At 37.0% G+C, this 19,638-nt stretch overlaps 1 protein-coding gene across 1 annotated transcript in view; it reads right to left on the bottom strand.

The window, feature by feature from the left end:
* Window positions 1–608: 608 nt before the first annotated feature.
* The window catches only part of GC (GC vitamin D binding protein), a 36,744-nt gene continuing 17,714 nt past the window's right edge, over window positions 609–19,638 (bottom strand). The window contains exons 5-13 of the mRNA XM_045858188.1: window positions 19,049–19,181; window positions 18,747–18,841; window positions 14,620–14,749; window positions 12,420–12,622; window positions 10,506–10,635; window positions 9,967–10,064; window positions 7,905–8,037; window positions 3,205–3,259; window positions 609–776 (exon numbers count right to left, since the gene is read on the bottom strand). Coding sequence (XP_045714144.1) covers window positions 3,224–3,259; window positions 7,905–8,037; window positions 9,967–10,064; window positions 10,506–10,635; window positions 12,420–12,622; window positions 14,620–14,749; window positions 18,747–18,841; window positions 19,049–19,181 — 958 coding nt within the window. The 3' untranslated portion in view covers window positions 609–776; window positions 3,205–3,223. The remainder of the gene's footprint in view (window positions 777–3,204; window positions 3,260–7,904; window positions 8,038–9,966; window positions 10,065–10,505; window positions 10,636–12,419; window positions 12,623–14,619; window positions 14,750–18,746; window positions 18,842–19,048; window positions 19,182–19,638) is intronic.

Genomic DNA, 19,638 nt, shown 5'->3' on the forward strand with positions numbered 1-19,638 from the left:
ATTTGTTTTGGAGAGGTATTTTTTTTAAAATAATGAGCTTTCTTTCAAAGCAAAATATGTTAAGTCAGACCATCTTCATTTTCTCGGGGCAAAGAAAGCACGTAGAATATCATTTATAGTGTGTATTATACACCTATACATGGCTAATTAAATCAAGTGGAAATTAAGATGTTTTTAGAACTTTGACTCAATAGACTGCTCTTAAAGAGTCTTTAGCAAAAATAAACTTGTTGGGACCAATTTTTTTTTTTTTTGCAAGAAAGATACTACCTAATTAATGCCATATAGTTTGCAGCTGGGAGCAAGAAATTCTCAGGAATTTTTTAGAAGTAAGCTATCTTAGGCTATTTATGGTAGAAGGCTGGCTAACATTTCCTTAATAGTGCCTAAACCTGAGAGGCAATCAAGGAATGGAGCTTAGCGTGTTGGGGATTGTAAAGTGGATGCTAAAAGCTGTGGATCAACTTCCAGTGCTGATGCAGAGACACAGCAGGGCTCTAGAAATAAGCAGGGGCTTGAGAGGCTGAGGCTGCCTCCTGCAGTGTCTTTGTGAAAATCACAGGCCCAGGGCTGAAGGTCAGCATCATAACGTCATCCTCAGGCATTTATGGTTTGCATTCTATTCCCATTTATTTTGATAGCAAGTCATTGTACTTATCATTGTACAAAGGTACTGTAGCTGATAAAAACAGGGAGTACCTAGTTGTGCCCCCAGGAGCGTGGCTCTGCTGGGTTAGGCCTGAAGCGTCGTTTCCAGGATGGTTCCAGCTTTAGGTCTATGAGAATCATGGAAATAGAGGTTAGAAAAACAGAGCTGTTGGGCAGCAATCATAATACTGCTTGACAGTCAGGTTATTTTTATGTTTAAAGATGAACCTGTCTGGCGTGACCCATATATCCACTGTGGCCACCTAATGAGTCAGAGTAAATAAATGTAGGAGATTCCCACATTTAGACATCACTTAGGCACATTATACACCTTTTTCTTCAATAATATGTGTGACTTACTGCTTTACGACAGTGAATATTCACTGCCAGAGTGGGGGAGGAAACAAACAGCAACCGTGTCACATGAGCCTCCCACCCCCACTTCCAGTCAGGGGATTGAGACACTAGTTTAGTTCAGTAGTAGTGTTTTAGTGAAATAGCATGGGAGTTGTTGTCAAATCACCTCCTTTGTAATGAGGCAAATGTGTCTTCCCCTTGATTTTTCCTTTTTCTAAGACAGTACAGCAGAATTGAATCAAAACTCTATTTGCACAGTGAAAGAAATTCCGTCTTTCATTGTTCTCTTGAGTTTGGGCCTTGACGTGTGGGTCCTCTCTCAGCGTAAGCAACTGGTGGTGCTGAGTGTGATTCTGGTATTCTAGGTATTTTTTTCAACCTGACTCTGCAGTGTGAGCCAAACTTCTCTATCCTTGGCAACCCAGGAAATACTAATTGCTTCCAAAACTGAAGGAAATAAAAAGATAACTGGCTTTGTGGGACTTATTAAGAGACAGTAATTGTCTCTCCAATGGACATGCAAATGTAGCCACAATCAATTCTGGAACTTGAAGAAAAATTGACCAAAGGGCAATCCAGTAACTGTGAGGATGACAACTCAGGTTTATAATAAGACTTAAGAATGAAACTGTTGACAGGAAGACATGAATTATAGGTGTACCTATGAATGGGAATGCCTGGGACAAAGGCTTCAGCTTTTGTAAGCTGTTCAAATCTCTGAAGAGGAGTATGCTTTCATTGCAAAGAAATACCTAAGTTGGTTTAGTAGCTCTAGGAACTAAGGAGAGGGTTTCCTCTTAGAATTGTGTGAGGCCATAGTCGTTACCCAAGCCAAAATTCTCTCCTGAGAGCAGGATGCGGAGGGAAAGCTTACAGTTGCAGAGTGCAATGACTAAGCTTCATTCCACATGTGGATTGTATTTTTTAGCTTCTTGTCTTTGCAAGACAAGTGGTCCGGATACATTTTGTGTCCAGAAAATTTCATGTAACTTAATTTTTTAAAAGAACCTATTACGTATCTTTGTCAAATAGACACCTGGGCTTAAGTACCCACACCCCCTCCCCCCCATTCCTCCAAATAGTTTTAGTAACTGCTTCACACTAAACAGCTTGGGCTGCTTCTGCCATTGGACAGCTAACCTGTTACAGTAAGAGAAAAATCACAGAAGCAGTACAGTAGCAGGGAGAACTACTTGCTAGTATTACTGCTATCATTTTCTACACATTTTCTACACATCTTCTCAGTCATCACAACAATACTGACAGGTAGATATTATAATTTTCTCCCCCCGCTCCCTTAAGCTTTAGTGAATTGAGATTACTCATTCAGGTTCACAAAGATAGATAGTTAGAATGGGGATTCTAATCCAGATTGGCTAATTCCAAAAATAAGTTTCCTTGACTAGCCCCATTGTACTTCCTCTCAGTGTTTTTTGTTTTTTTTTGTTTTTTACTGTTTCAAATAATTTGCATAGTTGAGAGTTGAAAACCTGAATATGATGGAATGGTTTAATTTCACTTGTCAATAGCTTTTGTATCTGTATCATTTTGCGGGAAGTTGTCAGTAAATCAGAAAAATGAAAATTTCACATCATTGAAAATCTTCAACTCAATTAAGATCTAAGATAAACAGAAGCCATTATTTTTATAAATTTTTAAATCTCAGAAGTAATATTAAAATGAATACAATTAAATCTAGGGAGAAAATTTTTGTGTTGAAATATACAAAGTTGAGGTCATCTTCAGTTTAAGGTATGCAATTTTGTCACATGTAATATCTGAAAGAAGCAAGTGATAATATTTCAACAGTATTGCTTTAAGACTGCCTCTTTTCTCCTAAGAACACTACTGTGTTATCTTTAAGACTTGATGAACTCTGTCTTGAACTCATTTTTTTATCAAATGCATCAAAACCCCTGAAATGATTTCCATGCTGTCATTATCTTAGCTGTGAGGTTATGATCAATATTGTCCCAGACCGGGGACCCAGATTCTAGTCCTAAATGTGCCAGAAGTTGGTTGTGTATACTTGTGTAAGCTCCTTAACTTTTCTAGATGCTTAATACTCTCATCTGTAAAGTAAGTTTGAATGGCTAATACTTAGAATAAATAATTTGAAAGGGCCTTTCCCATTCTGTGATTTTAAAAATACATTACACAAAGCTGGGCTTTCTTGCTGCCTTTAAAGACAATACTTACTTAAGGTAGTTCATACACATCAAGACTCCAGGGTATTTTTCATTTCAGCATCAATCTGAAATTTAAAAAAAAGTTATCTAATTATTCATGAAATATTTTATTTGTAGACTATTAGGTTATGAAGGTAAACAATTTACACCTTGATTAGAGAAAAGGACTCTTGTTAAAATGCAGTTTTACATTGAACTTTTATTGGCCAGCCTTCATATTTACTTAGTTTTACAAGTCCCTGCCCTTGGACAGTTTAGAATATCCTATGAAAAATAGACAAGAAAAAAAATAGTGCTAATTACTGGGTGTGCACAGAGCGTTAGGGGGCTTGAGTGCCAGAGAAGGGTTCTGGAGTGATATCTGAACTGAATTCAGAATCTTGAGGACAGATAACCAGGTTACAGAATGAATATGGTGTAATCCAGGAGGAGTCCTCACGGGCAAATGCCTTGAGGTAAGAGCAGGTTTAAAGTACTTAGGAAAACTGCAAGGAGTGCAGGAGAACCAAAGTAGGAAGAGTAAGCAGTGGAAGGGGAGTGGTGGGGAAAATGGAGAGAATTGTACTTAAACAACAATAAAAAAAACACATTAAATAAAAACAGGGATAGATCAGGCTGGAGAGGAAAACAATGGTCCAAACTGTCTTGATTAAAAAAAATAGACTTCTATTTAGAAGCAACGTACAGCAATTAGAGGAACGCATTAGCCATTTTGTGTTTTACAAATGTTATTTTGACATCAGTATAGAGATGGGATTGGGTGTGAGGCATTGTGGGTGACTGGAGATGAGACAGCAGTTGGGAGGTAGTAATTGGATAAAAAGATTGACTAAATTTAAGTATTAATAATGTAGAAAATGTCTGTGGGGTTATTGAGAGATTTTGAAATGCTAGAATTGATAGGGTTTGGAATATGTTTGGATGTGTATAGAAAAGGAGAAGAAATTAAGGATCACTTTTTTCTAATCTTAGATAATGAATGGTAGGGGAGGTTTTTAGGGGAATATTTGGGCCACATTAACTTTAAATTTCTTCTGGGACAATAGAGTCCTTAATCATCTGAATAAAAAGCTTGGTACAGAGCGGGAGGGATCCTGACTGGAGGTAGAGATTTGGAGGTTAAAGGCATGTCCATGGATGAGAACACTTGGGGAAGAGGTAATGTCATATAAAGTGAAGAAAACCATGAAAACAGTCTCTGGGAAATGGAAATTTAAGGTGTGGGTAGAAGAGAGTAATATGACACAGAATGAGAAAGCACAGAATCACAGAAGAATGTAAGGTGGAATATGATAATGGAATTCAGTAACACTACTGACCTGGTGTCACTTTTGCTATTTTAACAATAATTTTGGACTTTGTACAATAGGTAATAGTCTTTTGATATCAGTACTTTGCTTTTGTTATTAGCTAAATTAGGGCTGAAGTCTGACAGTGACATGGAGAGTAACAGACTCATGTGGAATAAACTTAAGATTTTCCTAACATCATGTAAACTTGTATGTCTCCTTCAACCCATCTGTAAAAGGCAAATTAAGTTGGTACCTAATATTTAGAACTGTTTTTGATCATTCTATAAACACATACATATAAGGCTATTCTGCTTAACAAGGCCATTAATATTCTGCTTAACAAATAGTATTGACTTAATAAATGCTAGTTATGACATTGAGTGTCACAAACTCTTGCTAAACTGAGAGGGAAAGTCTAGTGGATAGGCCAGCTCTGTATAAAATACAGGAGAGAAAGAAAAATGGGGAGGTGGGGAGGGGATAACAGAGGAGAAGACAGTCAGCTTCCTCTTTGCCCATGTCCACTTGACTGTTCCCATTTGTTTCTGTTTTCAAGATATTAGCGATCAACTCCAGCATGAAACAGTGGCTCTCTGAATACTTCGTAAAATCCTAGTTGATGCCCATTAGCACTCTGTTGAGACATCTTAGTGGAAGCATAGTAATGAGATAACAGAAGAGTGCCTAGGGATGCCCTGTCTGAATAATTGTGGAGAGAGAAAAATTTCAAGTCTAATTTTGCAACAGTATGTTTTTCTGCGGCCAATGGACCCCAATGGCATAATAAAGAGTGCGTTGGTGAAGCCAAAAGAAAATTACAGTGATTGTTTTATTTTCTGATCATTTCAAGGTCAAGGTGAGAGTAAGGCTAGGTTATTTCATAAGCAACAGAAATATAGTTCAAAAGGCCCTTCTGCCACTCTTTGAGCAACTGTGCCAAGTATATATAGGATGGCAAGTGGAGGTGGATCCCAGGACAGAAATGACTTGGAGGGAGTGGGCCTTATTTTAAGGAAAATAATTGTCAAGCAAATGTCAGACAAGCAGATTTAATGACAAATTTTAATCCAAATGTCAAAGGACAAGTGGGACAAATATTCATACTAAGCATTGAGAATTTTAAAGTGACTGCTGTTCTATCAGATTTTGCCAGAACATGAAGTCAAAGCAGAGGTGATCTCGCTTACCTAGCTATGAGACCAATGGGGAAAGAAAATCAGAAAGGTTAATAGAAACCCGATAAGGTCTAGTCTTAACAACACCATTCATCTCACTCTCCTTTAGCAATTACTGACAGATTGGCTACTTGGCAGCACCACTGCTATAAATTTACTGGTTATAAAGCAAGAAAACAAAGTTACAAACTCCCCTTATCATTGTAGTTGAAAGTAGTTTTTAAATGGCAATGTGTTAAAATGAAATATACACTGAAAAGCAACTCAAAAAATGAAAAGCAAGACATTTGAAGGGAGAAAGCTTGCATTTTGTGCTTAAAGCTGTTTGTCTTGTGTAATGTCAAAAAAGGAAAGTGTGTATTTACTATTTTGTTGTTGTTGTTGATATTTAGAGAAGGAAGAAAGGCGGGGGAGAGAGAAAGAGATCAGTTTGTTGTCCTACTCGTTTATGTATCCATTGGTTGATTTGTGTATGTGCCCTGAGCGGGGTGGGGAACAGCCTACAACCCTGGCACTAGAAGATCAGGATGGTGTTCTAACCAACTGAGCTACCCGGCCAGGGCCAGGAAAGAGTGTATTTAGACAGAGATAACAGGGACTGAGGGAGTCCCTCAGTCCCTATGCAACGGTGATATATTTGACAGAATGTACAGGTGATGTATTTGAACATATTTAGATGTTTCCCCTTTTTTCAATAACTAAATTAGACCCTCAGAAAATTCTGCTGATTTTATTTTTATGGGATAAACATAAACACCTTGGAGAAAATCTCAGCCACCACCAGAGTAGGGGAATGACGCAACTTAATATCATGAACTTCAGAGAGAGGTAGGCAAAGGAAGAAAACATTTTGATAAGGCATATAGTTGGTCTTAACCCTGCATGTACACTGCAGAAATGGAATGGGTGAGACAACAGAATTCTTGGAATTGTGACTAATATTTCCAAGTTAGTAGTAATAGTGAAATAAAGTGTTGCCCTAACCTTTGATTCTAATAAACAATTGAATTGACTGCTAAAGAGTTACAGGTCAAATGGATGATGTGAACAAAGGAGCCGAATGTGCATGAAAAAGACTAACAAACACCTGCCCATGTAAAAGGGTGGAAATTGACTTGGTGGAGAAGGACCTTTTGTAAGATACCAACAAGATGTTAGAGAAAGCGCAGATCAGGCCTACTGACAACACAACCGCACAGCCTAGCCTGGGCCCTCCTTCCTCCCACCTTCAGTCCACACAAAGGTAGAACACCAGTACCAGCCTCACGTTAGTTTTAGAGGAGAGAACTAATAAGTAGTAAATGCAGTGAAAGGCATATATTAATTTATCTACTATCAGAAAATAAAAGATCTGGCTGGAATTTAACAAGGTAAAAAAAAATGATCTGGTAACTATGCAATTACATTTAAGGGAAAAAGGGGAATGCAGAGAAGGGGGTAGGAGAGGAGGGAGGCAGGAGAGGATGGGAGGCATCTAGGGGCTGGGTGGGGGGATCATATTTAAAGAAAGATGAGCCTGAGAAATAACAAATTAGAAGGAGTGGGGAAGGAAATTGGAAAATATGAGCTCAAATTTCTTTCAGTATTGGAAACCAATTCATAGTGTCTAGAAGAAAATCTTGTAATTAAAAATGTCTCCAACATTTTTAAATTAATATATTTTTTAATTTTTAGAAAATAACTGCTATGGTAAAGAAATGTGTGATCATCAGTAATTAAGTGGCATTTCTTTTTCTTGTGTTACGTTAAAACAAAATTGATTTTTATAATTAAGAGAAGGTATGGTATAATCTATTTTTTTAAAAAAGTATCTCTACTTTGTCAATCTATATAATAATTATATGCATATGCATATACAAGTATATGAAATAAAATCTTCATGAAGTAGTTAACCATACTGTTAGATGGATTAATATTTCTATTTTTTTCTCTTTCATTAAGAAAAGCTGTTAATAGGTACAACCTACAACTTGAAAAACACTACACTATACTTTGCTGCCTGTATTCACTTTTACTTAAAACTGTAAAATTTCCTAAGCTTTGCAACTACTTCATTTTCCTTTTAAATTAACATAACATAAAAGCAGTCATTTTTTTTCTCACTTTCATTGTAAAGACAACAAAGTTATCACAGCACCAGGAAAAGGCATAACAGTATTTCAATAACAAAAAGAAACGAGTGAATCACAGTACATAAATCTTTACAAATACTCTGCGGTGATGAGTGGATTATCAAATCTTACCGCAGAATCACAGTAGAGGGGAGGCGAGTTTATGGAACAGCACTTGGAGGCAAAGTCTGAGCGCTGGTCAACCAGCTCTTTGAGTTCTGTGGCTGTGGCATCATGCAACTGCACTTTCAACCGCTCTGCCAGTCTGAAAGACCATTTTTTGGGTAAGGTTTTACTCAATGTATTCTATTGTATTCTAATGCAAAAGAGAGCTATTTCAGATCTCTTACAACAAAAAGTGAAAATAGAAATACTTGCCCCTCTTAAATGTATATCTGGGGAACTGTTTTTAGTGACTCAATTTGAGAATAGACAGTGAAATCTACATGTCTTTTAAGATCATGAAAGGAAACATACAAACTGCTGCTGAATTTGAATTCCAGCCTTTCCCCTTTCATTCACTCAATTATATCATCTTGGATAACTTCCCCCTCTGTTTTTCTTAACCTTTCATCTCCTGTCTGGTTCTAAATTTCAAGCTTCTTAAAGGAAATTTCCCTTACAGAAATTTGTGTCACTTGTACACTTTCCCCCTCAATTTGCCTACTCAACTAGGCTGGAAAAGGCTGAAACAAGACAGGGACCTTCAGCTCTTGCTTTTCGCTCTACTATTAACCAGCTCTCCATCTCACTGTGAAGGTGGTGCTAGAATTTGAATTCTCTTGATTTGTTTCCAGTTTGAACTGTGTATGATCTTGATAACTCTCTATCCTCATGGTAAACAACCCAGCCTGGTTTTATGACTTTCTCCAAGAATACTTACCAGCCCAGTAGTAGGCACTGAGAGGTGGAAGAGACCCAACTTTATGTAGAGTTGGGTTTGGCAAGTGGATGCTGGGAAGGGATAAAGAGAGTCAGGGGGACTAGCTTGCTTCTAAAAGCATTATTGAAGTGAATTGGTTCCAGTGGGAAGGAGAAGCAAGTGAGACTAGAAGGAACTCAGAGGATGGGAGAAGAAAGAAGGGAGGTGGGATTTCAAATACCTAGACTGGATTGCCTCAGTCTTCCCTAATTTCATAACTGTAAATGTCAATTCTACGACAGTGCATCTGGAGTAGATGCAATTGCTCCATGCAGTCCTGGAGTTCCAAACTGTTGGAAGAGAACTTAATCTTGTACTATCTGTTTAATATTATGGTATATTACCTTCATACTATTCTGTTAATCACATAACTTTCTGATAACTGTTAAACAATTTTGAATCTAAGGCTTTTGCTTTACTTTTTCTTTTCTTCTTTCTCATTTTTTTTCCTTTTTCTTCATCTTTTTCTTTCTTCATCATCTTTCACAGTTTTGCTAAGGTTGATTTCATAGTGGTCATTGGAGGAGGTGTCCAACTTTGGGGATTCTTTAGAAAGGTCTTTTTGAGGAGTTTTATTTGTGCTGGAGGCCTGCGTTGTTCAAGATGATTTGAAATAAAGCTAAGAAATCTACTTAATGAAGTTGAGAAGGTCATGATCTTCTCAACACAGAAATTTTCCAGGAAACCAATAAAACTACTTTCACTATTATGGCTCCTTATTTTAATGTTAATATCTATTGGTAAAGAAATGGCTTCTCTTAACTGAGAAAAATGACTATTATACCACATTATGGATGATCAACTCACATTTGTATTATACATACTGGTGATAAATGATATTACACTTAACTGAAAATTTGGGTCCTCTTGTCAGACAATATGATCTTAAGTTAGATAACATTTTCCAGCCGTTTTATAGTTTCTTAATTATAGTATACAGCAACACCTACAGATTGCTTTTGGGCAAAAATTTTGATAAACCATAGACTAATGTTTTTTTTAATCAAGTCCCTACAGATCTTGTAATTTATATATTTTTGGCTGTGTTTGAATTGACCTCTCACCTGATATATGTGACTCTTTTTTTTCCACCAGAAAACTGTTTCTTACACAGATAATAGATGTTAACTACTTTTTAAAAACCTCTCTTAATTAAACCTCCTATTGTTGTTGCTCACTTAGCACATCTTAAATCTTCAACTATGCTTTCAGATCACAATTCTAGGCTAATATTGATCAGTTTGGAGGACATAGCTAGAAAAATTCCCTTACTTTTTCTTGTATTCGGTAAGTGTGTTTTCTGAATAACCTGCACATAGTTCTTGTCCCTTGTCAATGAGAGAAGATAGTTCCTTCTTCAGTTGAGGGGTCTGTAAGAAAATAATAATTATATAAAAAATATTTATCTTAACACTACTTTGGCAGGCATTCAATAAATTCTGTGTAGCATGTTAGTATGAGTGTTTAATCTATACCAGACAATGGCAAATATTTTCTGTAAAAGGCCAGATAGTAAATATTTTAGTGTTTGTAGACCATACATAGTTTCTGTTGTAACTACTCAACTCTGACATTTTGGCACAAAAGCAGCCACAAATAATGCATAAACAGTGAGCATGGTTTATGTATGAACACTGATATTTGAATTTCATATAATTTTAATGTTATGAAATGCTAATATTTTTGTTAAAAGCCATTTAAAAATGTAAGGCCATATGAAAACAAGCACCACTCCAGATGTGGCGCATAAGCTCCAATTCATCAACCCTTCATCTAGACCAAGGCTGATGAAGAAATCAAGCAAATTGTACCTTAGCATTAAAACAGGCAGTAGAGCCTTGGGAGTCACAGCATTCTTGAAGGCTTTTCAGGGTTGGCTCAAGTGCTTTACTGAGAAATACTTCTGGAACATGAGTCCTCCTAGCTAGTTCAAATGTGTACCTGGCATGAGAGAGAAAGAGAGATACACTTCAACATCCAGGAGTATCTTTGTGGGTCCGTGTCACATTTTGAAATTTTATATCCATAACAAAGGCAGGGCACCTGGTTTCTGCATCTTTAATTAAAAATAAAAGATTTAGCTAAAACTGAATCCAAATCAACAGATTTAGAATTAAAAAAATAATCTCACTGATATGTAAGGTATTAATAGTTGCTTTGAAGTTATTACTGAACAAAATAATAGTTCAGTAGTTAATATCTTAGTTCAGTAATTAATACTGAACTAAATCTCTGAATGTACTGTATGAGGGGGATGACAAAATTTAGAATTTATTCATAAAAAATTGCATGTTTAGTCTTACATTTTTAAACTTGAGTCACCTTCAAAGTGCTCTCCATTTGAAGTGATAGACCAGTTGAGAGTTTTTTCCACTACTCAAAAAACAGTTTTTAGCCCTGGCTGGCGTAGCTCAGTGGATTGAGCGCGGGCTGGGAACCAAAGTGTCCCAGGTTCGATTCCCAGCCAGGGTACATTCCTGGGTTGCAGGCCATAAACCCCAGCAACCGCACATCGATGTTTCTCTCTCTCTCTCTATCGCCCTCCCTTCCCTCTCTAAAAATAAATAAATAAAATATTTAAAAAAAAAACAACAGTTTTTGAACTCATTTTTTTTTATGCCTTTAACACTTCTGCCATTTTGTATTTCATCTCTTCCACATCAGCAAAATGTTTCCCTTTGAGGACATTTTTCATCGGTGGATCCGGGGGGAATCACTCAGTGTGAGATTGGGTGGATAGGGAGGTTGGGGCAAGGGGGTCTTGCCATTTTTGGTCAAAAACTGATGAACACTCAGCACAATGTGAATGTGGGTAGGTGTGCTCATAAATTAACCATAATGAAATGGGCAAAAGTGTTGCAAGAGTCTTCAAAAAAATTCAGTATAGCCAAGTGCAGCTTCTCACAACAACACCAGCTGGTATTGATATACATGGGTTCCTAGAACACTCACCTAGCAAGGGAAGCCTGTGCTACAAGGCATTTTGAGGGGTCCTCCCTCATATATATATGTGTGTATATATATAGTCACACACTATATAATACATGCATACATATCTACTTCAAATGCATATGGAACTGTCCTTTGTATAACTATAGCACAATTTCTTCTTTTTTTTTTTAAGACAGCACGTTGACTTTATTTTTTTTTAAGATTTTATTTATTTATTTTTAGAGAGGGAAGGGAGGGAGAAAGAGAGAGAGAAACATCAATGTGTGGTTGCTGGGGGTCATGGCCTGCAACCCACGCATATACCCTGACTGGGAATCGAACCTGTGACACTTTGGTTCGCAGCCCATGCTCAATCCACTGAGCTACACCAGCCAGGGCACAATTTATTCTATATAAAGCATCAAGTAGGTACTTTAATTGGCTTTTCTGTGAAAATAGATTTGTGTAAATTGTTTCCTTAGCCCATTTCTATCTATGCATTTATAAAAACAGAGTGTCTAGACAAATAGAGTTTCAGTGCAGTCCAAATTCTGCTCTCTGATACTGATAAATGATTTTCTGACCTGTTAATTCAACCTACGTGTGAAATAACTTTATGCCGTGAATATGCATATAGTATTCATAATGGATGCAACTCATCATGCATTTATCATAACTCTTTTCTTAGTGAAGCCAGGTACAGGTTTACTATTTCTCCCCCATCTAGTTTATTTGTCATTTAATGCTCATGAATATCAACACTGTCCAGAATAATACAGATCAGCTCCACTTACTTGTCCACGGCTTTGGTGTTGCCTTTGCCACACACATCTTGACTGGTGGGCAACTCAACTTCTGGCAGCTCTGGTGGTTGGGTGGCTGGTGTGAAGTAAGCACACATAAAAATGTCCATAGGAGTTTTTTCTTGACAACAGTCCTCAAACTTAGTATTCTTCGTGGATAAGTTGTCACAGATTTTTACTGTGTGTTCAGGTAGCTACAAAAGTAATTGTGGTTTATGCATTGTTAGTTTTCTGAGAAGTTCAACTAAAAATAGGAAAATAGGTTTATATAGGCTTACCAGCCCTGGCATGGTATGTGTGACACGTATATATAGGTCAGTGGGAATACTTTTAGAAAGTAAATCAGAATATTTGTGGAGGGCTGTTGGGAACCTCCCTGCCTGGTTTCAGAAGCTGTAACCCCCTCATGGCTAAGGCTGAGTGAGTGACCTTCGGACCATAAGCCACTAAGGAGACAAAGCTTATCTCCCTGGAAGGGGGTGCCGCTTCTGCTCCTTTTTCTTCACCCTGCCTGGCCTCCAATGCTTGATCGGTTAGCCAATGTCTGGTAAGATTACCCAAGGGGGGAATGATCTAAGACAGGCACGATCACAGGGGAGGCCCCAGGAAAGGACTTGGGGGGCTATAGCAAAAAGGGGTGATGGACCCTCACCCGTCAGCTTTTACATAGCCTGAGTCCTCATTCTGTCTGCAAGAAGTCTCCTAATCCCCTGGCTGCCTTACTTCCCCTGCCTGACTTAAGCCTGAAACAATATCTTAAGCCTGAAACAATGCTGGTGGTGGGTGTCCTGTGCTGGAAAGGGCAGGTTCCCTAGGGCAATCAGACCTAAGAAAGAATATGTAAAGTCCTGTGAAACCTGCTTTGTTTAGAATGCTCTCAGTTAAATGATGAAAGTCCAAGCAGGAAGTGAGTTTGTTCCCCAAAGTTTTGTAGCCCTTTAGCTAGCAGACCTTGACTCAGAATAAACTCTCGTAGTTCTTCATATGTTATCTATTGTTTGATCCTTACTGCCTAACAATGATTAATGAGCTTTATTTGTATTCCTGTGTAAAATGAACCTAATAAAAATCCATTGAGGAAAAGGCTCTTGGCCCTTCTCCTTTGAGAGATCGGCCACCTTTCCTCCCCAAGCAGATTATATCTTGGTAGACTTATTCTCATCTGTGGCAGCTGGGGAGGCCCTGTGGGCAGAGCACCCCCCCCCCCACCACAGAGAGTCATTTGTCAATATGTACTGAAATCCTGAGCATGTACAATTTGACTTCCAAGAATGTATCCTCATGAATTAGCTATAAGCCTATAAAAGACAGCATTAAAATGCAAAAGGTGAAACACTGAAACCCAATAATAGAGTTCTGGTTAAATAAAATAAGGTATACCTAGAAGATTGACATAGTACATTTTGTCTGTCTGTCTATCTGTCTACCTGTCTATCTATCTGGAGCTGGAGGGTGGGGAGAGAGACAGACAGACAGACAGGCAGACACCAAGACCTACTAGCCATTATAAGTCAGATTATAGAAAAACACCTATTAACACAGACATGCATTCTTAGCGGAAAAAGACCTGGCAGCACAATGTCACTGTTACTGTAGAGGCCCACAGATTTGGAGAGTGGCATCTGTCAAAAGTAATTGTTCAAGTTCACATCTACTTGAAAGTATTGGGTAAGTGAAAAATGGTGAAAAAAACTGAATGATCAAATTATGGCAGGTATTCAATACAAGAAAAACCATAACTTCTAATAGTATAATTGTTGCAATATTGTCTAACAGAACTTTAATATGTGATGATGAAAGTTATCTGTATCTGTACTGCCTAATACTTGTGAGCATTTGAACTGGGGCTAGTGTGACTGAAGAACTGAAGTTTAACTTTTATTTAAGTTTAATTATAATTAACTTAAATAACCATATATGGCTAGTGGATACTGTGCAGGGCTCTGCAGTTACACTAAGTTCTTGGGAATCAGAAAGCTTTTTGTGTTTGGACTTTGATACGTACTAGTTGTGTGACTTTAATTATTGATCCTTGCTAATCTGTTCCCTCCTGCGCAAAATGGAATTAGTGTATTTAGTTTCATAGGATACATGTGAGGATCGTTCTGATGATTCATGTGAAAGGTAGCTCAGAAGAGTGTATTCTTGCCACTGAGTGCAGGGCAGACGATGACAATGGGGATTCTCTTACCTCCTTGGCCATGCAGTCCTCAGAGGTAGACTCACAGCACTTGGAGAGGATTGTGGTAACATCTTCAGCTAGTGACAAAACATCCTCCAGGTCAGCAGTTGGTGCTTTTTGGGCTAATTTTATGAGGTGGCTAAACAGTTAAAAAAGAACTTGTTAGCTTACTCCAAGTTTCAGTTTCCCCGGTTTCATTATGAAAACAAACACTGGAGAAATAATGCCATCATTTCAACTCTGTCTTCAGCAGCTGCATGAACACATCTGCTATGCAAAGGGTCCTCCATGCTGGAGCTACCGCTCAACATGCAGCCTTCCCTGCCGAAGCTTTTCAAATTTTCAATACTTTTATGCAGCTTGTCTTTTGGCCATATCGACATAGTTGAAGGGTGGTTTTAAAATGTTAAATCTAAAATGGCAGTAAAGAAAGCACTAACATCTCTCTATTCATAAGGCCAATGTGGTGTTTTTGGGGTCCCTCACAGTTTTCTTAAATGTTTTTATAAATTTGCTTACAAACTACAGTATAAATAAAGTGAGGAATGAAGACATCTACCCTTAAACCACAGAGTTCATAGATGTTGATGTTTTGGTGTGAAACCTTTAAGTATTTTACAAGGTATCTAGGATATTAAGTATTTTACAAGGAATTATGTTATACTATTGAAGAGTTTATCTTTTCACTTACATATTTTTCAAACTATAAGATGCACTTCCCCCCAAATTTGGGAGGAAAATAGGGGTGTGTCTTCTAGTCTGAATGTAGCTTACTGTGGGGGGGGGGTGGCCTATGTTATTTATGCTATTAAATATTTTACCAAATTTTTTGCTTCAAAATTTATTTTCCCAATTTTCCTCCTCTAAAACCTAGGTGAGTCTTATGGTCCCGTGCATCTTATAGTCCTAAAAATACTATGCTGTATATCACTAAATATTCTTTATTGTGGTGATAAACATGTAATGCGACATTTACCATCTTGACCATTTTTGTGTGTAGTTCAGTAATATTAAGTAAATCCGTATTGTTGTAACAGATCTCTAGGAGTTTTTTGTCTTGTAAAACCAGAACTCTCTGCCTGTTAAACACTGACTGCAGCCCCCCTCCCTTGACAACCACATTTTTACTTTCTGTTTTCATGATTTTCACTACTTAATATACTCCATGTGACTAGCATCACACAGTATTTGCTCTTTTGTGACTGCTCATTTTGTTTTACATGATGTCCTACATTTTATCCATGTTGTAGCATGTGATAGGATTTTTTAAGGTATATGCCACATTCTTTATTCATTCACCTGTCAATGTACATTGGGTTACTCTTGCCTCTTGGCAATTGTGAATAATGCTGCAAGGAACATGGATGTGCAAATATCTTGAGATCCTGCTTTGCATTCTCAGAAATATATATAGAGTGGGGGAAAGTAGGTTTTTTACAGTCATGAGTACGTGAAACAGAGTTTATTCTTGTATTATTATTATTGTATTATTTTTCCATATGAACAACTGTAAACCCACTTTTGCCTCACCCTGTATGCAGAAATGGGATTGCTGAATCACAGAGGAATTCTGTTAATTTTTTGAGGAAACAGCATTGTTTTTCATACTGACTATACCATTTTGCATTTTTACCAACAGGGCACAAGGACTCCAATTTCTTCGCATTCTCCCTGACACTTGTTATTTTCTTTTTTCGGTAGTGGCAATCCTAATGGGCAATCCCATTCAGTAGTGGCATTGTGGTTTTGACTCATGTTTCCCCTATGATGGGAAACTGTTGTTGAGCTGTCAAGAACCATTTCATGTGCTAGTTGGCCATTTTTCTGTCTCTTTTGGAGAATCGTCTATTCAATTCTTTTTAAAATATATTTTATTGATTATGCTATTACAGTTGTCCCATTTTTCCTCCCCTTTATTCCCCTCTGCCCTGCACACACCCTCCCATCAGCATTCCCTCCCTTAGTTCGGGTCCATGGGTCATACATGTAAGTTCTCTGGCTTCTCCATTTCCCATACTATTCTTAACATCCCACTGTCTATTTTGTAGCTACCACTTATGCTTCTTATTCCCTGTACCTTTACCCCACTCTCCCCCCTCTGCCTCCCCACTGATAACCCTCCACGTGATCTCTATTTCTGTGAATCTGTTCCTGTTCTAGTTGTTTGCCTAGTCCTTTTTTTGTTTTTGTTTTTTTGTGATCAGTTTATTCAGTATTTTGTTGTTGATTTGTAACAGTTCCTTATGCATGCTGGCTATTAAACCCTTACTAGAGACATGATTTGCAAATATTTTCTCTCATTCCATAGGTTGCCTTTTTACTCTGTTTCCTTTAATGCTCACAAGTTTAAGTTCAATGTAATCTTATTTGTCTATTTTTGCTTTTGCTGCCTGTGCTTTGGGATTAATTCCAAGAAATCATTGCCAAATCCAACATCCTGAAGTTTCCCCTGTGGGTTTTTTTTTAGGAGTTTTATAGTTTTAGCTTTAGATTTTTAATCCATTTCAACTTAATTTTAACCTATGGTGTAAGGTAAGGGTTCAACTTCATTCTTTAGCAAGTGACCATCCAATTTTCCCAGAACTACTTGTTGAAGAGACTGTCCTTTTTTTTTTTTTTATGTGTAGTCTTGGCTCTCTTGTCAAAAATCATTTATGCAAATACATAAGGGTTTGTTTCTGAGTTCTCAATTCTGTTCCATTGGTCTATATATCTTTTTATACTATTACAACTGCATCCTGATTATTGTTTCTTTGTAGTATGTTTTAAAATGTATGAGGCCTCCAACTTTGTTCTACTTTTTCAAGGTTGTTTTGGATATATGGAGTCCCTTGAGCTTCTATTCAAATCTAGGATGACCTTTTCTTTCTATTTCTGCAAATAAAAATGCCATTGGTATATTAATAGGAATTGCATTGACTCTGTAGGTTACTTTGGATAGTATGAACATTTTTAGCAATGTTAGCTCTTCTAATCCATAAGCATAGAATGTATTTCTATTTTTTATATCTTTAATTTCTTTTAGTAAGGTTTTATAGTTTTCATTAATATTTCTTTACAATATAATTATAACAAACTGTTTGGCCTCCTCTCAGATGGATACACCATAACTGATTTAAGTGTGCACTCTATTCTAGGGACATTTAGAAAATCTTTATTTTTTCATATTTAAAAAAAAAGATACCAGTATTTGTAGCTAAATCTTTGTTCACATTCAATGATACTTCTTTTAGGTAATTTTCTAGACACTAATGAAAGTATAAATTAATGATTATGAGAGATATATCTTATAGGTGGTTTTATATTATAAATTCCTAAGCTCTACTTGCCAACTACACTATCTTAATGCAAAAGGAAAACTAAAGTGAGAAAATGCCATTTAGTACTTGAATAGTTCTAATGGAAAACTATTTTTGAAGGACTAATGAAAGTAGTTTCTATTCCTTTAAGGGAAGCTTAGGATCTGGTGCCAACACAAAATAAATTTTTATTTCCATTAAATGAAAAAAGTTTGTGGATCAGAGTTAGAAGGAATTAAAGAGAATGTTAATGCGGAAAAGATAAGCTAAAGCTGTCAAATCTAGGTGTCTGAGGAGATAAAGAGAGAACTATAGACGTAGAAAATGTCAGAATTAAAACATGGAGTTAACAGTAGCCATATAAAAATAAAAGTGAAAGTTATAAATAAAGTAGCTAAGTATTTCATGTAAATTCACAAAACTTAAGAGATATGTATTATATAGCACAAAGCTTCATGTAACAAAAATCAAAAAAGTCTGATTTGAAGACAAAAATGGGCAAAGCAAATTGCAGGTAATTAAAAAATATTTTTCTTGCTTTTGTGTTTGTAATATGTGCTGATATGAATTTTGAGGAAATAATTTCTAGTGCTCTCTGTTTTCCCATATGAATATATGGAAAAGGTTAAGAACAAATGTCATGTTTTACAACATAGCCTTATTTCCTATTGTTTACATTCTGTGTAGAGAAAAACTGGGTTGTACTTTTGAGGATTATTGGGCATAACTCTCGAGTCTATATATTCTAACACAAGCACTTTCTTAGAGAATCCTGATATTGTGGATAGGCAGGGCAGAATCAAGCAGCTATACATACTGGGGTTGCTTAATCCTTACCTGATCCTCGACTTCTCTTTCCCGTAAGCAGCATATTGTGAACAGATTCTATTTGACATAATGGTGAGAACTGATAAATGTTTAAGCTGGAGTCTCTAGAAAACAAAGGAGAATCTCATTAAACAGTTAAACATTGTTCTTTCTTTCCCAGAGGTGGTGGCATGTTTCTTTTGCCAATTAACAAAATGCAAAAAAGGTATGTTCGAAACTTTTATTGATTTCAGAATCTGAGCTTCTACCATTTTAAAAAAGGAATAGCTTTAATAAAAGAAAAAAGTAACTATTTAATAAGTGATACCTACCTCTTTCAGAAAGCATACAGTGGGACTTGATGAGGTACAGCAAGACCCTACCATAGAGAGGTAGCTCTTGGCATAACTGACTAAAAGCGGCAGAGGAGCTTGTCCATAATTAGTGGAATAGTCATACATAAAGCTGTGGGGGGAAAGAACATTGGTCAAAACATTTGTGGGAAACAAAATCTGCTTTTTCAGAAATATTTTGATGGAGACAGGATACATGTGAAGTTAGTTTACAGTTTTAATATCTAAAAAGCACTAAAGATTTACAGAAAGCGTTGTAATACCAGTCACTTTTTTCTCTTTTTTTTTTTTTAAGGTTTTATTTAGTTATCTTTAGAGAGGGGTGGGGAGGAAGAAAGAGGGAGAGAAACATCAGTGTGTGGTTGCCTCTCATGTGCCCCCTCCTGGGGACCTGGCCCGTATCCCAGGCATATGCTTTGACTGGGAATCGAATTGGCAACCCTTCAGTTCACAGGCTGGCACTCAATCCACTGAGCCACACCAGCCAGGTCATCTTTCAATCAATATTTTTATTAAACAAATACAGTTTCTTTCCTAAATTGCCATGTTGATTGCTTGACAGGAGAGGC

The sequence above is a fragment of the Phyllostomus hastatus genome, unplaced genomic scaffold (genome assembly GCF_019186645.2).
Source record: "Phyllostomus hastatus isolate PE091 unplaced genomic scaffold, TTU_PhHast_1.1 phas_scaffold_1674, whole genome shotgun sequence".
NCBI lineage: Eukaryota > Metazoa > Chordata > Mammalia > Chiroptera > Phyllostomidae > Phyllostomus > Phyllostomus hastatus.